This window comes from Podarcis liolepis (genome assembly GCF_965112155.1).
Source record: "Podarcis liolepis genome assembly, chromosome: 15".
NCBI classification, from domain to species: Eukaryota; Metazoa; Chordata; class Lepidosauria; order Squamata; family Lacertidae; genus Podarcis; species Podarcis liolepis.
In genome coordinates, this window is record NC_139566.1 from 11,572,174 (window position 1) to 11,594,725 (window position 22,552).

Sequence of the window (22,552 nt, forward strand, 5' to 3'; positions counted from 1 at the left end):
GACCCGTCTCTGCTGGGAGACCAAACCCAGCGAGGCAGAGTCGCGCGGAGGCGCCCAGGCAGCGCTGCCGGCTGCGAGGAGGAGCGCCAGGCAGCAGCAGGAGGCGCGGCCTCTCCTCGCCGCCGCCCCGCCTCTCGCCGCCCGACTCGCCCGCCTCCCTCCAGGCATCTCGCGGCACACCAGCCGATGTCTCACGGCACACTCGTGTGCCGCGGAACACCGGTTGGGAAACACTGATCTAGACCAACATCCTGTGCTCTCAACTTGCCAATAAGATGCCTAAATGAGAAGCCCCCAAGCAGGGCTATCCCTACCTGCGATTCCCATCACCTGGTATTAAGAGACATACTGCCTCCAACAGCGGAGGAGCCTGGTCAGTAGCCACTGAAGGCTTTATGCTCAATGAAAAAGAAATGGTCCTTTCTTAAGCCACAAATACCTTTTCAGGGCTGATAGTGTGGGCTGGCTTTTTGCTCACATACACCCAAGGCTGACTTTCCAAACAAAAACAAGAATCTGGAGAAGCAAGTAGAATTATTTGTACATTTATAATGAAATTATGGTTTGAATTTATTTACAACATATAGAAAAACAAAATCAGAGAATAGTGTGGTTGTTGGTTTGTTTTTTTAAAGTGAAAGCAAGCTCCACCAGATCATTTTCTGTGGGGCGGGGAAACACCTCCAACACTTATTCCAATACTTCAAACTTTTACTTGCCCTTTGAACACAAGACAGCAAAATTTCAGGTCCAGTGGTGCCCCCTCCGTCTCTGCCCTTGACTGCAAGTGTTTTGGTTGATAGCAGCCTAACAGGCCCAGGAAAGAGCCCGCTACAGTTTTGAGTCGCTATAAAACAATCCCACAAGTTTTGTGTTTTCCTCTTCGGCCGTGGCTGCATGTCACCAGCACCCAAAGATGTCCCAAGCTCAATGCATCTCTTATCAGCAAGACAGCCACAAAGCAAAGAAGTCTGGTTGGAGGTGGTTTTTCGGAACGGAACGAGATTGCAACGATGCCATTGCTGCAGAAGTAACGACACGCCGGCCGGTTGAAGATCCAAGCACAACGGGGTGAAGAAAAATTACCTCAGGAGGACCGGTTCGAGATTTTAACACCTACTACTAAAACCACCCCCACCCCACAGCAAGGGGAGAAAAAGTAATACATTGTCTTCCCTGACAAATGTGACTTGGCCAAATGAAATTAGAGAGACAAAGAAGAAAACAAACCACCCGCTTGCCAAAATAATTCTGAAGTTGTTTTGGAAAACTGCATTACGGATTATTATTTTTAAAAAGAGACCAACAGAAAGAGATTTTAAAGAAGGTGATTTTCAGGAAACAGGTTTTTCAGGCAAAGGTTTCCCCCACCCACCCCAATCCTATTTAGAAGACCAAGCATTACACACACACACACACAAAAGTAAAATCCAGTTATAAAACAGAAATACAAGCAGAACAGCAGCAGGCTTAAGTTATTGAACTTCGCTGGTTGGCTGGCTTCTTTTCCAAAGCCAAGAACAGGTGCATGATAAGCTGGGGGGGGGCATTAAAAGAGAGAAAGGGAGAGATAATGGAGACATTCCCTGCGAGTGTAATGCTGACACTGTTTATCTGCAGTTGTATTCCATTAAGCCTGCAGCTTTCAAATTGCCTTTGATGGAGGAGTCCACTGCAGATATAATAGCAAGTTCTTTTTGTCTGTTTGTTTTTTAAAGAAATAAAACGAAAACACAAAAACAGAGCCCCTGGCACAGAAAGGGCCATACTGCATCTCAGAAGCTTGTGCAAAGAGGTCAGGGCCGATGTACATTTTGCAGAGATTCTTTGATAATATACACGTGTTATTGCTTGAGAGAGACAACAGGTGGAAGGTGGCGGAGGCAACTGCAGCTGCGGCAGCTAAGGTGCCATCCAGAATGGCATCTGTTGCTTTGCCCGTTGCTGCGACGAGGGGTACTGGTATCCTAAGCTCCATGTCTGCGAGTAGCTACTTGCGGTTTTGTGAACCCCGTGGTCTTCTTCTTCATCCGAGGAGTCGCCAGCATAAGCCACCAGGCCGAATCCCTTTTCTCCGGTTTTCATCTTCTTAGCTGGGTGATCTAATGATGATGAACAGAGAGAGAGAAAAAAAAAAGAGAGAGACATCCCGCCCCAGGAAAAAATAAAAGAGAAAGGTAAAAAATATCCCCCAAAAACATGTTAATTCAAATGAGAGGCATTAATGTATTTTTTTTTCCAAAAAAAAAGTTAGTCGGACACCATTTTGAGGTCACAGAGCCAACAACGGTCAACCCGGGTGGGAGGTCAGGCGATACGGGACCGGCAAACAGCACAAGTGTGATCCGTCAGAGCCATGTAAGAGAACACAGAAGAGAGAGAGAGAAAAAAAAGAAAAACACAAAAAGACAAAGAAAAGTCAAGTTAGCAAAAATGAGGCAACAGGGTTTGCAAGTTCACCGTTAAAGAACAACATGTTAAAAAAAAAACAGGAGCTGGTTGAAAGTGTCCAACTATCTTTTTTAAAAAGGGAAACTTTTAAGAAAGGGGGGGGGAGAGAGAGAGAAGTGTTATGTTATGTCTCCCGGCTAGAAGTGTCCAATTCAAGCTGGATGTCCTACCAGCAGAAAAGCCACGCTGAGCACCTAAGCACAGGAGCGGAAATCAACTGACTATATGTCAATTTCACTTGGCATCACAGGAAAAGCTAAGGTTCCCTGCTTGAAATGCAGAATTTTGCTTTTCTGGGTATTGAGGAGGAAGGAGTATAATGTATCGCTTGGTGGAGGAGGATGTAAGGAAGAGAGAGAAAAAGAGGGAAAGCAGCAGTAACTGGGAAGGAGGGCTAGGATGCTGGGTACACAAATCAGACCAAAGCAACAGCCCTGAGCCCTGAGAAGGAGACACTGTTCTTTTCCCTGCGGGGTCTGAGCAAAGAAAAACATTAGCTCCAAGAACAGCAGATCCAAGTGCAGAAGGGGAAAAGTTCTATTGTTCTGCCCATGCTCCTGATCAGAACTGGAAATGGATGGCTTGCATCATCTGTCACCAGTCTGGTGCCTCCAGATGTAAAACTCACATCTGGCTGGCTGGGGCTGATGGGAGCTTTCATCCAAAACATTTGGAGGGAACTAGGTTGGTGAGGGATGACTTACAGCTTCCTCGTCCTTCTTAGGAACATAGAAACTAGGCAAGGGACATCACCCAGCCCTACCTGGAGATGCCTTTTTGGACTGAACCTGGGACCTTCTGCATGCAAAGCTCTACCACTGAACCGCAGCCCCTCCCCTAAAAATAAAGTAAGGTTCCAGTCCTCCTGGTTCAAAACAAAGGGCTGATTTAAAGAAGAACAGAGGAAGCTCCCTTGAGTCAGAACAATGGTCCATTTGGCTCAGTATCATCAACCTAGGCAGAGCCTCTTCCAGGATTTCAGACAGGGAGTCTTTTTCCTAGTCTAACCTGGAGATTGAACTAGAGGCCTTTGTGTGTGCAAAGCAGGGGTCTCCTCTTCTGCCCGCTCTCACCCCTTTCCTGCCCTCCTGCCCAGGCACCTTTGCGGATTACACAAGCCCGGGTGCCATGTTTTAAATGCTTGCTCTTTCGTATGTGGCGGTGTTCATACCAAGGGCCTTCACATGGCATCCATGGGAGAGAGACGGGTGGTATTCGGAAGCTTCTCCCTGCAGAGCTGTGCATTATGGGAACAGGAAGGACATTCACACTCGGAACTCCTGGGAACTCCAGGTCTTTAAGGGTGTGTGCATTTTCAGAGACAAATTGTACCCTTAGCTTTACCACTCTGTAATTTTACTCTTTGGAGTTCGTGTAAGAATAAAGGTTTGATTTACTCTGAGTTTTAGTTTTCCTAGCTACTAACAGAACTCAGAAGACAGGGAACTGAAAGTAAGTTGTGCACATAAGAGTTTAGCACCTGGAGGTGACACTGGGAAGAACAGCCTAGAGTTAGCTAGGACGGCTGATGGAATGCAAATACAAGTCACGGCTCCCGGCCGCCCACGCTCACCATTGCCGCCCACTAAGGACCCGTTCCGGTCGTCTGGCTCCACCTTCATCCCGGTCACTGGTAAAGCCGGTGGAGGCATCAGCTGCCTGTTCGGAAACAAAGAGCATTTCAAGCTTATTCAACCCATTAAAAATCCTGGTTTTAAAGCCCTAAATATTTATATTAGGCAGGTGCCTTCCTTATATTATTTTTGGCCCCTGCTGAAAACTGTTTTGCATGGGCAAACTTAGCCACATTTTAATATGGAATTTCTATTTTATACCCAGCGGTATCGCACCTGGCCCTGCAAGGGGATTCTAAGTGCAGATTCTCAGGGCAGTTGTTAAATCAGTGGTTAGTATCAGTGTAGTTTTGAAAGGTTCAGCCCGCCATCTTCCTTCCAAAGGGTGTCCAGCTGTATACAAACGTTGACAGAAACCTGCTCCTCCATCATCATGAAAATTTGTCCACGGTATCTCAAGAGATGTCCAAATGCATATTTCCAAAACTAAAGTGTATTAAGACTGCAGATTAAATTTTTATTTTGAAATTCTGTGGCTCAATTTGTTTTCATACTATTTTATCAGTACAGCCGTACCTTGGCTCTCCCAAAACAGTTCAAAAACCAAGGCGCAGCTTCCGATTGGCTGCAGGAGCTTCCTGCACACAGTCAGAAGCCGCGTAAGCTGTGTTGGACATTTGGCTTCCAAAAAATGTTCGCAAACCAGAACACTGACTTCCTGGGTTTGTGACATTCAGGAGCCAATTTGTTCGACAACTAAGGCATTCAACTACCAAGGTACCACTGTATTCTTAATGTGTATTGGTTTGCAAACCGCTAAGAGGTTTTGAGGATTAAGCAATATATAAATCCTGTGGAATAAATAAACGGTTTAAGAACATAAGAAGAGCCTGGCTGCTGGATCAGGCCAAATGCCCATCTAGTCCAGCTTCATGTTCTCACAGCAGCCAACCTGAAGGCTCTGGGAAGCCTGGATGCAGGTCCTGAGCGCAAGAAGAACTCTTCCCTATTGGGACTCACTGGCTTGGGACCAGGTTGCTTAAAAAAACCATCTTCTCCCATAGTTAGCGAGGCCTGCTGAAATGAAGGGCTGTGACTAACCCGGGTCCATTCATTTCAATGGGTCTACTCTTAGCTGGATAAAACCTGTAGGAAGCTGCCTTATAACAAGTTGGCCCATTGATCCCATCTAGCTTAGTACTGTCATGTGGAATATGTCCTGTTTTTAAATTTTGTAGTAAGCTGCTGTTGAAGGGTGGGTAATAAATTTAACAACATGGTCTACAATTTCCCCCCTTCTTTTTAGTAAAGGTAAAGGGACCCCTGACCATTAGGTCCAGTCATGGCCGACTCTGGGGTTGAGGTGCTTATCTCGCTTTATTGGCCGAGGGAGCCGGCGTACAGCTTCCGGGTCATGTGGCCAGCATGACTAAGTCGCTTCTGGCGAACCAGAGCAGCGCACAGCAATGCCGTTTGCCTTGCCGCCAGAGCGGTACCTATTTATCTACTTGCACTCTGACATGCTTTCGAATTGCTAGGTTGGCAGGAGCAGGGACCGAGCAACGGGAGCTCACCCCATCGCGGGGATTTGAACTGCCGACCTTCTGATCGGCAAGTCCTAGGCTCTGTGGTTTAACCCACAGCGCCACCCACGTCCCTTCAACATCTATTTACCCCCCCCCCCCATTTTGGAAATATCGTTGGGACTTCAGCTCCCATCAGCCCCAGCAGCTTCTGGGTCATGCGGCCAGCATGACTAAGCCGCTTCTGGTGAACCAGAGCAGCACACAGAAACGCCGTTTACCTTCCCGCTGGAGCGGTACCTATTTATCTACTTGCACTTTGACATGCTTTTGAAGTGCTAGGTTGGCAGGAGCAGGGACCAAGCAACGGGAGCTCACCCCGTCACGGGGAATCGAACCGCCGACCTTCCAATCGGCAAGCCCTAGACTCTGTGGTTTAACCCACAGCGCCACCCGCGTCCCTCCGTCTTTTTACAATAACCCAAAACTCAGCAACCTCACTTCCCCTAATGATAGGGCCTGAGGAGCACTTCCACACTGAAACACATTTCATTGCAGTTCCCACTCAGAACTGCACCAGAGCAAAGCTGGGCGCCACGGCCACAACCTACCTGTCCCTCTCTCTCTCCTTTCCTGAGGAACTTGCTGGCTTCGAACCCGTTCCATCCATCTCGGTCTGACTGGAGAAGCCTGTACCTAAATTAGTCATATGAATGGGTCCATGCTATGAGCAGAAAAACACAGCGGCATTAGCAAATCTAAAACTATGACACAAGCTATCAGCTCCTTAATGAAAACTTGCAGCAGGCCCAGTCTCTTTGCTCTCTACACACCATTACAGGCCATGCTTCCGTTTTTTTCTAGGCCTCTTAAAACGCTGTGCATTTTGCACATGGTAAACTGGAAAGCTTGCTGCACAACAATGCCCAAACCACCTGGGAGCATGAGCATAGCGTATCATGGCTTAAGATACTCTGTGCAATCCTTTCAAGAGCCCTTGAAAGGTAGGCCAGGCTTTGTTGTTTCCATATTGCAGATGGGAAGGCTGAGGCTGAGCAGATCGCTAAGGAGGCCGATGTCATTCACAGCCAAGGTGAGGTTTGAACGGGGGGATTTCTCAACACATAGCTCAGGTTCTGTGCCAGTCCAGGATTTGAACTCAGGTGTGTGGAATATTTACTTCTCTTCCAAAGGAAAAGGTAACAGGGATCAGTTTTTTGTTTTAAAGGGCTGTTAAGACTCAACAGCTTTTTCAGACCAGCCTCATAACTGAGACTGTAGCAGCCTGTGCCACCTGTGGCAAGTAAGAACAGCTGCCAGGGAAGTTAAGAAAACAGAGCTGGTTCCCTTTTCTTCTCCTCCTTTCGAGCTGTCCAAATGTCACAAATGACTCACCTAAGTATGGAACGAGGAAGTTGCCCTACACCAGGTCAGAACAGAGGAAGGTGCCTGCTAAAACCAACAGGCCCTTCCGTTCCAACTCTTGAAATGAAATACAGCATCATCATCTGCATCTGTTTCTGTTAACTAACCATTCACTTTAGTTTAAATCTAGATCTTCTATGAACATTCTTCTTTGCTCAGTATTTTTGCTCAATGTAAACTCAGCACTAATTTTCAGTGGCTCTTTATATCTTAGCCACTGCCTTTTATTATGAGAACAAAGGAAGGTTCCTTAGACTAGGCCAAACCATCGAGCCAGCACAGCCCGCTCTGACTGGCAGATCTCCATGATCTCAGACAGAGAAAGTTCTTCTCCCATCAACTCCTAACGTGACTTTTTAACTGGAGATGCCACAAAGTGGCTGGCACAACCCAGTCAGATGGGTGGTGTATAAATAATAAAATTTATATTTTTATTATTATTAACCTGGGACCTTCTCAATTCAAATGAATGCGCCTTTCTATTTCAATTATGGCCCCTCCCACATGTGGGCAGACAGGCTAGTCACTTGTGTTGACTTACTTACAAGCCTAGTTTAGAGATGGAACGCAAACAAAGAGGAAACTATTATAAAGTTTGAAATTGGAAGGAAAAAACACTCAGTCCTCGATCACCACCACAAAGCCTCAAAACCCAGCAGAGAGTAAGATGCAAACTGGGACAGCTAGTGGGGTCCCTCAATGGTGCAGGTAGCAAGGCAAAATATATTTCGAAGGTCACTGGGATAGGGGACCAGGTGTTGCAAAAAAAATGTAAACAATGGGGTCAAACTGCTAAGGAATTCATGTGGTATGGATTCCAAGCTTCCTGGTCAGAGCTCAGACAGGTACGAGATCAGGAAAGGGCTGTGATGAATACTTTCTCTGCTTCTACTGCAGGGTGGGGAACCTGTGGCATTCTAGACAGTGCTGGACTTCAACTCTCATGAGCCCTGACTACTAGCCGTGGCTTCTGGGAGTTAAGAGTCCAACAATATCAGGAATCTGTGTGTTCTGTCACCACCGCTTTAAAGTGTCACAAGGTTCCTTTCTGTAACAACCATGAGAAATCAGGGTCCTACCTCTTGGCTGGCAAACCACCTCGCCCAGCAATTGCTTGGGACTCCTGGAAAAGGGTCCATGTGATGTTGGGACTACAGCTCCTATCTGCCTCAGCCAGCACGGCCAGTGACGATGGGCGTTGTAGTCCAGCAACATCTGCTGGACACCTCACTTGGGAACGCAAAGCCTGCCTAGGGATTACTGCCTACCCCAAAGAACGCAACACCTTCTTTGGCCAAGGTGTTGGGGAACTTGAGACGAGCCTGATGAATCAGGTCAGCGGCCCATCTAGTTCAGCACCCCGTTCTCAGATGCTGCGGTCGGGAATGCAGAAGCAGGAGATGAGCAAAAGAGCATCTCTCCCAGCCTGCGGCTTCCAGCAACTGGCAGATTGTTGGCCCTGACCCTGCAGGGCCCACCTGACGGCAGGGCAGTTGAGGAACACTAGCTTCTACCGTATCTGACCCGTAGAGGCTTGTGGGGAAAACCTCAAAATCCAGGTGTGCAACCAGCTCTGTGACCAAAGGAAAGAGGGGCAGGGGAGGCAGTAAAATGGCAGGGAGTCACTCCACCTGGTATCCCAGCAGCCCAGATTCCCGCTCATCCGGCAGCTCTTCGGTGAAACGCCTTTTCTGGCCCGGCTGGGGTTGGGGCTGACCTGGCGGCTGTGTGGTGGCCGGCAAGGTCGTCTTCACGGGGGCGGCCGGGAGGAAAGGGGCGCCCAGCGGCGTCTACAAACCATGCAGGCAAAAGAAGGGAGGGGTTATTTCGATACTGATCACATTTGTAGCCCACCTTTGCTCCCCTTTGCAGGCAAACACCAGGGCAGTTAAAAAAGACAAGTAACAACAAAATGAAAATGTGTCTTAGAAACATTCACACAATCTCACTGCATTTAGAAATCGCTTCCTGTGAAACGCGGGAGCAATTTGAGACAATAAAATCGCCCATTAGAAAAGCAACTTCTTAAGCACCAACAACTGAAACAGTAACATGTATTTATTGTACTTGTATTGTCTGTGTTTTGTTCTTTCTATATCCACTAAACTCCAAAACAACAAACAAAAAGGTAAAACAACACAATATATGAAAACAATGTCTCATCCAATTGTGATGGGCACCTTTAGCTAGTGTTTACAGGGGGTCACAATTCAGCGCCCCCTTCCCACAACCAACCACTAACTAAATTTGCTTCCATGGGGCTACATTTGTGGCTGTGAAAGGCAAGTCGGGCCTCAGCTCTGCACTGCTCTATTTAGTCAGATCTGCCCTTGCTAAGGCTCCCAAGCCAGGCTCTCTTTTTAGCTACATGCCTCCTTCTCTCTCTCCACCAATCAGTGCTCAAATTAGAAGGGCAGGGATTTTTGTGCTGGGCCTCAAGCTCATGTTTTTAGAGACCAATGAGAACATTTGGATTCCTTACGAGCCTCCTCACTACCTTTCCCCTGTAATTGGAGCAATGGAAGGCCCACACCCTGCAAAACCGAATGCTCTCCCTGATGCTGTGTGCACTTCTCACGTAAACAAGAACCCAGATTTACTGGCTCACCATGGCTTACCATGAATGGGCAGCTTGTCCTACCCCCACCCACAGCAGGTGAGTCCCCCACCCCTGAATGGAGTAATGCATGACGCCTGCAACACATCACAGAATCACAGATTTGGAAGGGACCACAAGGGCCATCTAGTCCAACCCTCTGCAATGCAGCGACTTTCTGCCCGATGCGGAGCTCAAACCTATGAACCTGAGATTAAGAGTCTAAGCATGACCTTGATTTTTAAAAAGAGAGAAAAAGATGTGAAATCTGGTAACTTCTCATTCAGACTCCAAGAGATATACTCCACAGGTTAATGTTATCAAATCTCCCCTCCCCTGCTAAAATACAAAAGCACCGCCACTACCACCAAGCTGTGTTAGGATTCTGCCAGCTCCTGAAGGCACACCTGCATACCTTTGATCTCCTGCTTTAATTGCCATTTTTAACACTGTGCTGCTTTAATGGGCTCGTTTCATTGTGCATTTTAATTGCCAATGTTTATTCTGATGAAGTTGTTTTCTTGTATGTCTCATTTATGTGTGGTTAAAAAACTTTTTTTATTTACCGCTTGTAAACTGCTTAGAAGCCACCTCCTAAAGGACGAGAGGGTGGCAAGCTCACCCATAAAGCAGACTACAATTAAAACTTTTTTTAAAAAAGTTGAAAAACTTCTGAAAAGCAATTTAAAGCGTCTATGAAACAGTCTAAAAAATAACAACAGCCACCCCTACAGCAGTGTTCTTCAACCTTGCGTCTCCAGGTGTCGCTGGACTACAAATCCTATCATCCCCAGCCGGCTTCACCAGCGGTCAGAGATGATGGGAGTAGCAGTCCAACAATCTCTGGGGATTCAAGGACACTACTGGGTGCCCTAGACACTACTGGGTGCCCCCTCACCAGTCATCAGGCAACGTTCCCTGCCTTACCTGGCCAGTGCTAGCGGGAGACTGCACTTGCGTAATCGGGTACTGGGTGGGCACAGGTGGGACTCCAGTGGGTAGTGCTAACACTCCCGGCGCCAACGGAACCGCAGGAGGCACAATGCCTGGCACCCCATAAGGAGGCTGTACCGGCTGCTGAGGGGGCGGAACCACAGGGTAGCCTGCCTGAAAGCCGCTGGGAGGGTAATACGGTGGCTGAGGAGGGACAGTCGTTAAAGCTGCGGGCTGCGCAAACCCTATGGGGGTGGGGAGAGGAAGAAAGTAATTATTATTTCTTTTATACATGAATTACTTCCTATTGAAGCATGTCAAGGCAATTTCACAAAACAGTAAAAATATAGAAAACCACTGCATATATAAAAAGAGTTGAAATTCTTACATAAACACACACACATAAAAAGTTTCAAAACCAATACAGAGTGTGACCTGGGGCACAAATAAAAATATCTCTTAGAAGGCCTGCTGAAAAAGGAAAGCCTTCAACGGATGCTGAAAGGTGATGGTGACTGTCTGATACGAAATAGGAAGATGTTCCAAATTAACATCTGCCTGGACACTGAGGTCCTGCGCCGAGGTCCTTCTGGCGGTTCCCTCGCTGCGAGAAGCCAAGTTACAGGGAACCAGACAGAGGGCCTTCTCGGTAGTGGCACCTGCCCTGTGGAATGTCCTCCCACCAAATGTCAAAGAGAAAAACAACTACCAAACTTTTAGAAGACATCTGAAGGCGGCCCTATTTAGGGAAGCTTTTAATGTTTAATAGGTTATTGTATTTTAGTGTTCTGTTAGAAGCCACCCAGAGTGTCTGGGGAAACCCAGCCAGATGGGTGGGGTATAAATAATAAATTAAATTTAATTTAATTTAAAATTAACATGCTGGTGGGGATGTGGGCGGGGACAGAAAGAAAAGCAGGTGGAGCAATGAATCCAAATTTTACACAGTAAACTGTTCAAACTGTCTTTAATATTGTATTTTAATTGTTGTAACCTGCTCCGAGACCTTAAGAGTGAAGGGAGGGTTGTTAAACAACAACAACAGGCTAGTTTCTACACGCAGACACACAGAGCCCTCTCGCTCCTCCATTCGGGCAAACAAGAGGCATTACCAGACTTCAAGGACACATTCCAGCCAGGCAAAAGCACTCAAGGGGTATATGAAGCAAGGCCCGTGCAGAGGTGTGATCTGGGCAGAGGGTGTGTGGCTTGGGTAACACAAGAAAAACAGGTGTGGCCCTCCAGGCCTAGCTATCTCCAGGTCTATAATCCCCCGCCCCAGCCGGAGGTTCCCCACCCTGTCCTTGCAAGCACAACAGGGAGCAACCAGGTGGCAACAGAGAACTGCGTCACCCACCATTGTGATGCAGCCCCCCCCCCCCGCAGGGAATGGAAAGGGCTGAGAGCCATTTCTCCACCTGTGGGCTTTCATAATGGCAAATTTAACCCCAAAGTCTCCGGTTTCCATCTTTCATCCTCACTCCACCACCGAACTAAGTGTTGCACGCTGTCAATACATACCTGTTATGGGGACTGCCGTGGTTATCTGGTTCACAAATCGCGAGTATTCAGCATGAACCTTGGAAGAGATAAAGCAGGATCAGATTGCTTCGGTTTCAATAAAGGACACTTATGCAAACCGACTGCTCTAGTGGGAGACCGTATAGCCCTGGTTAGGTGAGCCTAGTTGTATGCAAACTGTTAAGCTCCTCCTGTCTGGATTGGTTCTACTGCCCAATGCTACAAGTGGGAGTCAGTCTGGGGGCAGGGGAGGGGCTTCTTCAGTATCGGGCATGGGGAACCCGTGGTTCTCCAGATGCTGCTGTAGTACTACAACTCCCACCAACCCCTAGCAAGCAGGGCCAATAGGCAGGGGATGATGGGAGCAGCAGTCCAAAATGTTTGGAGGGCATCAGGTTGGGGGAGACTGCATTAAAACAACAGCACAATCACAAATAGTCAGCTTCAACCATCAGCTCTGATTCCCAAGTATGAGATGTTTTACTAAGCTAAGCAACTGCACCGTAACGACAGCTGGGACAGCTCAGTTGGTAGATCATGAGACACTTAATCTCAGGGTCGTGGCTTCGAGCCCCAAGTTGCAGAGAGCTGGACCAGGTTGGCTTTCGTGGTCCCTTCCAACTCTAAATTCTATGATTTTATGACAGCTGGCCAGTTTGGGAGGGTTTCAAATTAGCAAAAAATGGAAGACATGCTGCTTTGTTCCCAACAATAATCCTTCTCACTAGGAGGGTCAACACGCTGCTGGGACATCAGGGGCTGCCACAACCAAAGGATGCTGGACTCAGATTCCCATCAGGCCCCAGCCACCACTGCCAGGAAAGCTGTATATAAAGTGCAGAAAGAGATGGGCACTTCACGTGACTTTGGCGAGAGAGTGCAACGGTAAAAAGGGCCTACTTACTGTTTGTAACAGGTTCTCACAAAGCTTTTTGGCAGCTGCAAGGCCTTCTGGTTTTGGATGGCTGGAGGAGAGGAAATACAACACACTGACACACACGTTCCTGTCAGACTCCAGACATCCACAAAGATGGTCAAAAGGTTCCTACATAGCAGGGGGTGGGACTAGATCAGCGCTTCCCAAACTTGGGTCTCCAGCTGTTTTTGGACTACAACTCCCATCATCCCTAGCGACCTGGATCAGTGGTCAGGGATGATGGGAATTGGGAAACACTGGACTAGATGTCCCCCGGGGCTCACTTCCGACCCTGCTATTCCAATGTTAGGAGTCAGGTGTCCTTGCTCACCTGCTTCAAGTCACCCAGGGAGCCACTAGTAAATCCCAACCTGCTTGCTGCCCATCCCACATTCAGCTGATCAGAAAGGCTTCGTAATTAAACTAAGCCAGCTCAGCAAGCTTGACACTGCAACTTTACACTTGGGGTGGCACACAAAAAGCCGATTCCTTCCCGGCGACAAAGCCCAACAGGCTCCCAGCTCCCTACCTGATGTAAATGTACATCGGCTCAAAGGCTTCTCGGCCAGAGGCAGGTTCGATGCACCCAGAGCCCTTCCCCCGGAGGAACACCTTGGCGCCGGTCTCAATCTGGATATGTTGCAAGTAGGAGCAGCCTGGGCCTTCGACTTTCTCCTTTACGTTGAAGGTAGGTACAGCGTGTTCCAAGCCAACAAACAATTTGTCCTGGACATAGTGCATCTGTACACACACACAGAGAGAGACACCCTTAGGTGTTGCATTTGACACCAGAATCAGGAAGGGGTGGGAATGGATTAGAGGTCCCCTGCTAGGGTCATAGCTCAGTAGCAGAGCGTTTGCTTTGCATGCAGAAGGTCCCGGGTTCAGTCCCTGGCATCTCAGCATAGGGCTGGGAGACAACCTTGTCTGACACCCTAGAGAGCCATTCCCAATCAGGGTAAGCAACACAGAGCTAGATGGACCAGTGATCTGACTCGGTATAAGGTGTGTATAGACAGGGGTAGCCAGTGTGGTGCTGTCAAAATGTTGCTGGACTACAACTCCCATCATCCTTGACCACCCTGAGGCCGATGGGAACTGTAGTCCAACATCACCTGGCAGGCACCACACTGGCTACATGTTTGTCCGATGGCACAGTGAGGTCTCCACTCTTTCTGCAAGCTGAACCCCTCTCTCCATCGTGTTTCTCTAAGAGGATGGTATCGACAGAGCCCAGCTGTACAGGCTCTGCCTTCTTAATCCTCTAGGTAAGGGAATAAGCAGACATGGACAGTTCAACAGGCAAACAAGTGTAAAGCAAAATGCAAGGCAGTGTTCAAAACTCTCATTGTTCTAGGTGTGTTTTGTGACAGAGAATTTAATTAGCGTGAACAGTTTCTGAGCTCTGGGTGCAGTACTGAGCCTAAGATTTCAGATTAAAACTGCACAGTGGAAGGAAAGGAAGACCCTTTTCTGCCTTCCCACTTCCGGCCACTCTCTGAAGACTGGAGAAGAGGCCCTCTTAGGGGGGCGGGCAGGGGAAGCATGTGTTTGTTTTTTTGCAGTCTTTGTATGAGGAATAGACAGTGTGAAAAACGAACATAAGATTTTAGCTGCAGTTCATGCATTTTCAGCTTTGTATTCCTGTTACTAAAAAAGCATGCCTAGACATTCCGCTGTTGCACCCATAGCCTAGGTTTAAGGTGCCATTTAGCTCCTAGCTTTCATATCTCAGTTTCTAACACTGATGCAAGGGTAAAGACACAAGGACTTGGCCAATACGTACTCCTCCAGACTGGAAGGAGGGCTTCTGGCCAACAGCCGGAGGCAGCTGAGTGATGGGGGCAGGTTGGTGGTAGACGGTAACTGTAGCTCCGTTGAAAGTTGGGCTGGATCCAGTGGCAGCTTTCACAACGCCGTTTGTAATGATTTCCTTGATTCGGTTTACTGCTCCTGTAAGGCAAAAAGAAATAAACGACTTTAGCCCTATGAAAAGAAGGGACATTGTGGTTACTACAGAAGAAGAAGAAAACATTTAGGGCAATTTCACAATCATTATTCATTAAGGATATAGAAGAGTTATCTGTGTTGGATTTGAATTGTTTTGATGTAGGTGCTGTTGCTGCATTAGAAGATTAGGACACTCTGCATGAAGCCCTGGAGAGCTGCTGCCAGACAGTGTAGATGGTACTGAGCTACATGGACCAGTGGGCCTGACCCAGCATAAGACAACTCCTTATGTTCCCAAGGACATGCTCTTTGAGGGGAAGGTCTGCAGCCTGGTGGCAGAGCATCTATTTTGCAAGCAGAAGCACCAAGGTTCAATCCACCAGCATCTCCAGACATGGCTGGGAGAGACTCTCTGTCTGAAAGCTTGGAGAGCTGCTGCCAGTCAGGGTAGACAATATTGAGCTGCATGGGCTAGTGGTCTGACCCAAGCATAAGGCAGCTGCCTATACTCCAATCATGCAGTTATAGAGCTGGGAAAGGCCTTGATGGTCATAGTCCAACCCCTTCCTTAATGCAAGGATTATAATGTTGGAAGCAACCACAGCAACCCTTAACAGATGGCTGCCCAGCGAAAAAATTAAGCAACAACACAACTTCATATTTAATAACAACTCTGTGCCTGTTAGGCTAACGGTGCCTTAGTCAAGTGAACTAACTAACCTCAGCTGTGTACACACTATACCTTAAAAGCGCATTTTAAATGCATTCTTCCCCTTAAAAGGGTTGCACTGTGGTTTATCCCTCAGTTGCAATTCACAGCAACCCTTAACAAGCTACAGTGCCCAGAATTCTTTAGACGGAAATAATGTGCTTTATAGATACAGCACAGACACAGCCATTCTCTGCCCAGGGTGTTGAATCAGAGCTTACTTACTATCCACCAGTTCTCGCGTTTGCCCCTGGACGTGCAAGTACAATGGACGATCTCTGCAAAACACAAGTTTTAATATTTTTTTATATATTTTAAACTGAAACAAAGGTCTCCACTGGAGGCAGTCAATGTCTCTGGGACTCTGTGAATAAACTGTAGTCAGCCCCATAGGGGATAAAATGCTGCACTTGGGGGCACTCTAATGGTGAGGGCTCTCTGTCCTTGACATGGGGAACTGTGTGTGTTTGCTCCCATTAAAAAGGATTTGTAGGAAGGTAGCTGTTTGGGGGGGGGGGAGTCCTCCTGGTTTTGCAAACTGAAGAATGGTATCGGTGGAAGAGCAGAGGATTGCTTGTTGCTTCCTCCATCCAGTAACATTTGACTTGTGCAGTTTTAACTTTGCACATCTCGATCAAGTGAGCAGCCAAGTCACATAGCTTACAAAATTAGAAAAATGCACAAACGTAGCTGGTCTGCTCATTCAGGTCCAATATCTAATCCATAAGAACTCATTCTTCTACAGATTTTTTAATCCTGGAGAGAACCAGAGGAGGAAATTGAAGAAGATACAAACCCAGGGCCAACTTTTGCTTTCTCTTCTGCAGTCATGTACCTCCCCCGAGTTGAGACTGCGGCTCCGCTCAGCCTACTTATCTGCAGATGCAAAGGGACAAAGCATTGCTCAGATTGGGAAATGCAGTAAAATCCCTGCTGAATCAGGAAAAAGGCTCATGTAGTCCAACAGCCCCAATTTCCTACAGCAGCCCTTGGAAAGCCTCAAGGGGAAGCTCACAAGTCAGGCCTGTAGGCAATAGCCTTCCTTTACCCATTCATACACCACCTACTTGTCCTCAGCTACTGTTAAGCAGGCCCCATCTGCACAACATAAAGATACTGTGTTATGTGTCATGACATAAGGATACGGAGAGCTGTTGGAAGACCTCCTATTTCCAGTACGGAGAAAGAAATTCTAGAGTTCCCTGGAAAGAGGGAGCAAATGCTAAACTACTTTGGGAACGGTAGTTTTGTGAGCTGAATAGTTATCTCCCAATAGATCTCACCATCTTTAACAAACTACAGTTCTATTATTATTATTATTATTATTATTATTATTATTATTATTATTATTATTATTATTGGGGGGGGGAAAGAATCATGATTGTTCAAACTGGTATAATGCTCCTTTAAATGTATGGTGCAACGAGGACCTAAGACGTACACTGATTCTGGAGCTTCCATTTAGCTAGGACTGCCAATATTTAATGAACCAAAGCAAAGTGGCAAGGCGTCTGCTTGCATGCAGAAGGTCCCAAGTTCAGCCCCCGGCATCAAATAAGGCTGGAAGAGAACTCCCATCTGAAACCCTGAAAAGCTGCTGCAAGTCAGCCTTGACAATGCTGAGCTAGATGGACCAATAGCTGGACTAATTGCTCCCTCCCCCAAGAATCGTTTAACAGCTATCGACACCCAGTTGTTCCAGAGGTCGGACAGGGGTTCAACAGGAGCACCAGGCATATCAGCTGGAAAGTACCCCAGAGCCACCTGGAAACCCATAGGACCAATTAGCCACAAGCAGCACAGACCTCATCCTGCGTCTGCCCTCTCGTCAGGAGGTTTCGGCACGTGAGAGGCACGTCGTTTATCTCCACTTCTGCGACGACAAGATCATCTTTGCTTTTGCTCGCAGCCGGTCCTTTTCCAGGAGCCTGAAGCTGTTAACAGATCAGACAATGGGCATCAAGACACATAAGCCCCACCCTTTGCACACTCACCTGCCCCTCTCCATCTGGGCAAGGAGGAGGCATGATGAGAGTTCCAAGGGTACATTCAAGCCAGACAGAAACACTCCATGAGGGTGTGAAGCAGGGCTGGCAAGAGGTGTGGCCTGGGGAGAGTCCCAAGGGCCTACAGAGAAGCCTGAAGAGTTGCATTTGTTTGGTTTGTTTTTTCTTTTCTTTTTGCATTTTCAGTTACAGACATTCATTTCTTTCACTAATACAACATCTTATACAATGATAATCACCTATTCCCAGATAGGGTGGAAAGTCTTCTTATGATAAGAAATAACTAGCGATGTTTCATGGCTGTAACTGAAGGGTTGCATTTGACCCCAACCCTGTCACAAGCTAAGCAAGTAGAGTCTCGCTTATTAAGCCAGAGAAAAGGGGAAGTCACTGGTACGTTAAAATCCCTACCCCACCCTCGCCAACTTGTTTTGAAAGCAGATGCGATTGAACCAAGGGATAGATTTCATGCAACCAGTCCAGATTGCTCCAAAATGCTCACTACCGACAAGAAGGGGAAACCAAATTATTTTCTTTGGAAGGATGACAGAGTTAAAACAAACCTGGCTGGCTCATTCACCCTTTGTAGTCTTAATTTTGCAGTGCAGTTCATACATTGTGTACAGGCGTACCTCGGGTTGCAAACGTGATCCGTGCGGGAGGCATGTTCGCAACCCACAGCGCCGCGTCTGTGCACGGGCGTGACGCAATTCAGCACTTTTGTGCATGATGCCATTGTGTGATTCTGCACATGTGCAAGCGCCGAAACCCGGAAGTAACCCGTTCCAGTACTTCCTGGTTCGGCGCGGTCCGCAACCCGAAAATGCGCAACTCACAGCATTTGTAACCCGAGGTATGACTGTATATTCATTGTCCCTTTGCAGGGCTAAATCTAGGCTCAAGGAGACTCATAGCAAAGTGCCATCTTGTCCCAGACACCCCCTTTTAATTTAATCCATATAACTTTCACCAGAGCTTAGCTATCTTGGGCTGACCGCCCATAGCCTCAGGTGTTGTCTCATGGGGGGGTGATAGAATATAGCCCCTGGTATTTGTCTGTGGCAACAGCCACCTCCCACTGCAATATATACAGAGTCCAGAATGACTGAAATTCTGGAGTTTTGGTAGGGCAAATTCAAGACCACAGCTGCAGCACCAGTAAAACAAAGTTTTTAGAAATACTTATCTTAATAGGGCCTAAGAGAGGTGTTGGGGACTTCTTAGGGAATGTGGACCCTGGTAGGTGCCTGGACAAATCTGATGGCAATGCTGGGCTTGGTGAATTAATTTTTGATCAGTTTCATGTCAACACTGTCTACTTTCAGTACTGCTCATTTTGTTATGTACTCATTTTGAACTGCATTCATATCATTGTTTGTGGCTTGTGATATGTTGCTACAGATCTGCCTATCTCACAATTGCTATTTTGTTTTGTTCTTAAGGCAAACCACTTTGACCACAATACATATTAAAGGGTAAGCGGACAAATGAAAAAAGGGCATGGTGATTGCAGAACAAACCTTCATTACAGCTCACTGATAGCTAACACAAGGGGTTATAGCCAACCATGTTGACCCACTGCAATTAATTTCAATGGGTTTGATATGCCCCAATACACATTTGGCCAGAAGTCAGGAAACAATGGGCAAATAGTTAATAGCATGAGTGAACAAGTCCAAATCCTAAATTTGAGACTTCAGCTGTGTACACATCAGAGCACATGGCTCCCTGCAAAGAATCCTGGGAACTTAAATTTAACCTTCACATAGCTACAAAGCGCAGCACCCATAACAACCTACAATTCCCAGGATTATGGAGGTGTGCTTTAAATATATGGTGTGTATACAGCTTTCTTTTCTCAACCGTCATGAAAGTTAAATGGCTTCTTACTTTTGAAATCTGATGCCTTCACCCTGCCAGCCACTGACCTTGTCCGTTGAATTTGCCGTTGGTTTCAGCTTCCCTTTGGCCATTAACATGGCATTGATTTTGGCTGCCACGGCAGCGGCTGCATCCAGAGCTCCCAGCGGGGCCGCTGAGCCCTCAGACCCTGACATCCCAGATGCACTATCTCCGCTGCCCTGGACAGGCCGGCCAGCCACAGGAGTGGTTGCAGGAAGGAGGAAGAGAGCCGGAGACGGGCCAGGCTGGTCCCATTTGCTGCGTCGCCTGGGGGAAAAAATCAAATTAAACCTTCAGATTCCCTCTGGGGCTGGTGCCTGATCTTGATCTCCTCACTCCATAAGGCTTAGCACTTGTAACACATCTCCACGGCTCAAAAACACAGCTGCGTGTGCCCTCTCAATAATCCCGGCAACAGCAGCCTTAGAAGATAAGACAATACAGTGGTATCTGAGGTTAAGTACTTAATTCGTTCCAGAGGTCTGTTCTTAACCTGAAACTGTTCTTAAACTAAAGCACCACTTTAGCTAATGGGGCCTCCCACTGCTGCTGTGCTGCCACCACACGATTTTTGTTCTCATCCTGAGGTAAAGTTCTTAACCCGAGGTACTATTTCTGGGTTGGCGGAGTCTGTAAGCTGAAGCGTAACCCGAGGTACCACTGTATTTGTTTAAGGTAGATTTACAGCCTCTCTGATCTCATAAGCCTGGGGTGGGGGACCTGCGGCCCACGAGGTGTTGCTGGACCACAACTCCCATCCCCGCGACCATGCTGGCTGGGGGCTGGCGGGGGTTGGTAGTCCAGCGACGTCTGGAGGGCCTCAAGGGGACCCCGGCACGGGCGAAACCCATAAATGGGCTCCTCCTCCTCCTCCGCCAGGCCTCTCCCTCCCCCTCTCCCTCAACTTTCCCTTCCCGGCCTCCCCTCTCGCCCGGCCTCGCAGCCGCGGCCTCCTCACCCTCCAGAGGCCCCATGCTCTCGCTGCCCCGAGCTCCCCGTTGACATGGCTCAGACGACCCTCTCCAGGCCGCCGCCGCCTTCTGCGCTCTGCTGAGAAACTTCCCCTCCCTCGCGTCACTTCCGCTCCGCCGCCGCTGCCGCCGAAAACGTCACTTCCGCTCGTTGTCGTAGCGACGGTGAAAGGTTGCTCGGGAGAGAGAATGCCTGGCACCATAGCGATAGTAAAAATATAGAGGGGCGCACGTGTTCTCAGGTTCCGGCCGTATACATGTAGAGCTTATTGAGTTAATATTTTGATTATATTCTTGCTATTTTATTATTTCATTTACAGTATTTGTTTACTGTGGTGTTTTTTTTGCTTATTTAATATTTAGTGTTTCATTTATTTGCTTACTGTTTTATGATGTTGTTTTTGTATTTATCGTTTTATTTATTTGCAGACATTTCTAAACGATAATATATATTTAAAAGAAACGAAAACTCTTAAACAATAGATACATAAACCCAAAATCCATTGAAACGAAAACGCAGTTAATAAATTACGGAAGTGGGAATTGTCTATAGAAGTTAATTCGTAAGAAGGGAATTCCGGTGGAAATGTCTCCTTTTGACCTTTCCTACCGTGAGCTCCAAGAGATGTGAGGCAGCTAATTATTGCCAGTCATTATTCAGGGTTTATGCTGTTTCTAATCAGAGTGTTTTATTGCTCACTATGATTTGGGGTGAGTGGGTGGGTGTTAGCAAACATTCAACGTAAGTGTCTGCATGCCAGCCAATAGAGCATAAGGCTTCCGCATGTAACTGAGCGCTGGATTGGGACCACAAAGACATCAGTGTCTTTTACTTCAGTCGAAAAGGATGAGAAAGTGCCATACGTACAATCAATTAAAACAAGACAATCCCTGCCTACAGGCGAAGAAGAAGAAGAAGACACACAAGCAGAAAGGGACAGGGAGGGAAGAGGGAAAAATAAAATAATAATAATCATTTTTATTTATACCCCGCCCTCCCCAGCCAAGGCCGGGCTCAGAGCGGCTTACAAGCAATAATAAAAACAAGTTAAATGATTACAACTTAAAAACAACATTAAAATATTGAAACATTAAAATATTAAAAAGATTAAAAGATAGGCACCAATTCTTAAACAGCTGTTCTTATAATGATCAGCTGTCACATTTGCAGGATAGTAAGTGCCTGATGGAGATGATTTTTCAGTAGAGCTGATGGGGTGAGCCCTGCTTCCCATCTCCACGGAGGCAGTCTGCCCGCCCCTAGGTGACAATTGAGGGAGAGGAGGCCTTATTTAACCTATAATATTGGTACTGGTCTACTTTGCCGGGCTGTCATAAACCACTTCCGGTAACAGTATACAGTGGGCAATATTGCAGGCTGAAACAAAGCAGGGCGATTCCAGCTGATCTTCCTTCACAGTCACCTAGCAGAAGCCATCCCCCCAGATCCCGTGAACAGTTTCCAACCGCTTGGCATCTGGGGAATTCTCCTTATACATGCCCATTTTTTCCCCTTGAAACAACCATCTCCATTTACCCTCATGAAGCTCACTGTTTGACCTTGACCCAGTCATCTTCTTTCAGCCTAAACGTACATCGCAGCCAGCATTCAAAACTCCCATTGTTCTAGGCGCATTTTGCAATGGGGGAATTTCATTAGGGCAAGCAGTTTCTGAGCACTGGGCGCAGTACTGCGCCTAAGATTTCAGATTAAAACTGCAGAGTGGAAGGAAAGGAGGACCTTTTTCTGCCTCCCCACTTCCAGCTACTCTCTGAAGACTGGAGAAGATACCCTCTTAAGAATATTACTGGGGTGGGCAGGGAAAGGACTAGACCATGTGAAAAACGAACATAATATTTTAGCAGCAGTTCACTCATTTTCAGCTTTGTATTCTTGTTATCAAAAAAGCACACTGTTGCTGTGCCCATAACCTAGATTTAAGGTGCCATTTAGCTCCTAGCTTTTCATATCTCCGTTTCTAACACTGCTCACAGGGTTGTCATATGGATAAAAATGGAGAGGCAGAACTATGTGTGCCACCTCCTGTGAAGATATCTGAGATATAATAAAATTT

The 22,552-nt window shown here is 47.2% G+C and overlaps 1 protein-coding gene across 4 annotated transcripts; it reads right to left on the reverse strand.

Moving 5' to 3' along the window:
• Positions 1-529: 529 nt before the first annotated feature.
• Positions 530-20,623, reverse strand: KHDC4 (KH domain containing 4, pre-mRNA splicing factor). Of its 4 annotated transcripts, none has more exons than XR_014519728.1 (14): positions 20,465-20,623; positions 19,533-19,773; positions 17,404-17,532; positions 16,395-16,474; positions 15,824-15,876; positions 14,726-14,892; positions 13,469-13,680; positions 12,928-12,988; positions 12,024-12,081; positions 10,497-10,747; positions 8,605-8,763; positions 6,160-6,244; positions 4,025-4,110; positions 530-2,102 (listed from the first exon to the last, which is right to left on the reverse strand). XR_014519728.1 is itself a non-coding variant. In XM_083477561.1 (14 exons), the coding sequence occupies exons 1-14, from the start codon at positions 20,509-20,511 to the stop codon at positions 1,903-1,905; spliced, it is 1,857 nt and encodes a 618-aa protein (XP_083333687.1). In that variant the 5' UTR covers positions 20,512-20,617; the 3' UTR covers positions 530-1,902. The 4 variants fall into 4 exon arrangements, 2 of the variants coding, with proteins under 2 accessions (XP_083333687.1, XP_083333688.1); XM_083477561.1 differs by having other exon boundaries at positions 6,160-6,272; positions 20,465-20,617; XM_083477562.1 differs by having other exon boundaries at positions 530-2,093; positions 6,160-6,272; positions 20,465-20,595.
• Between the last annotated feature and the right edge of the window lie 1,929 nt (positions 20,624-22,552).

Coding starts and splice junctions, on each gene's coding strand:
- KHDC4 (XM_083477561.1), bottom strand. CDS start 20,511: ATGTCAACGGGGAGCTCGGGGCAGCGAGAGCATGGGGCCTCTGGAGG. Junction 10,748..12,023: donor CACGGCAGTCCCCATAACAG/GTATGTATTGAC, acceptor CCACCCCCATAG/GGTTTGCGCAGCCCGCAGCT. Junction 2,103..4,024: donor GTCCTTAGTGGGCGGCAATG/GTGAGCGTGGGC, acceptor CATCATCATTAG/ATCACCCAGCTAAGAAGATG.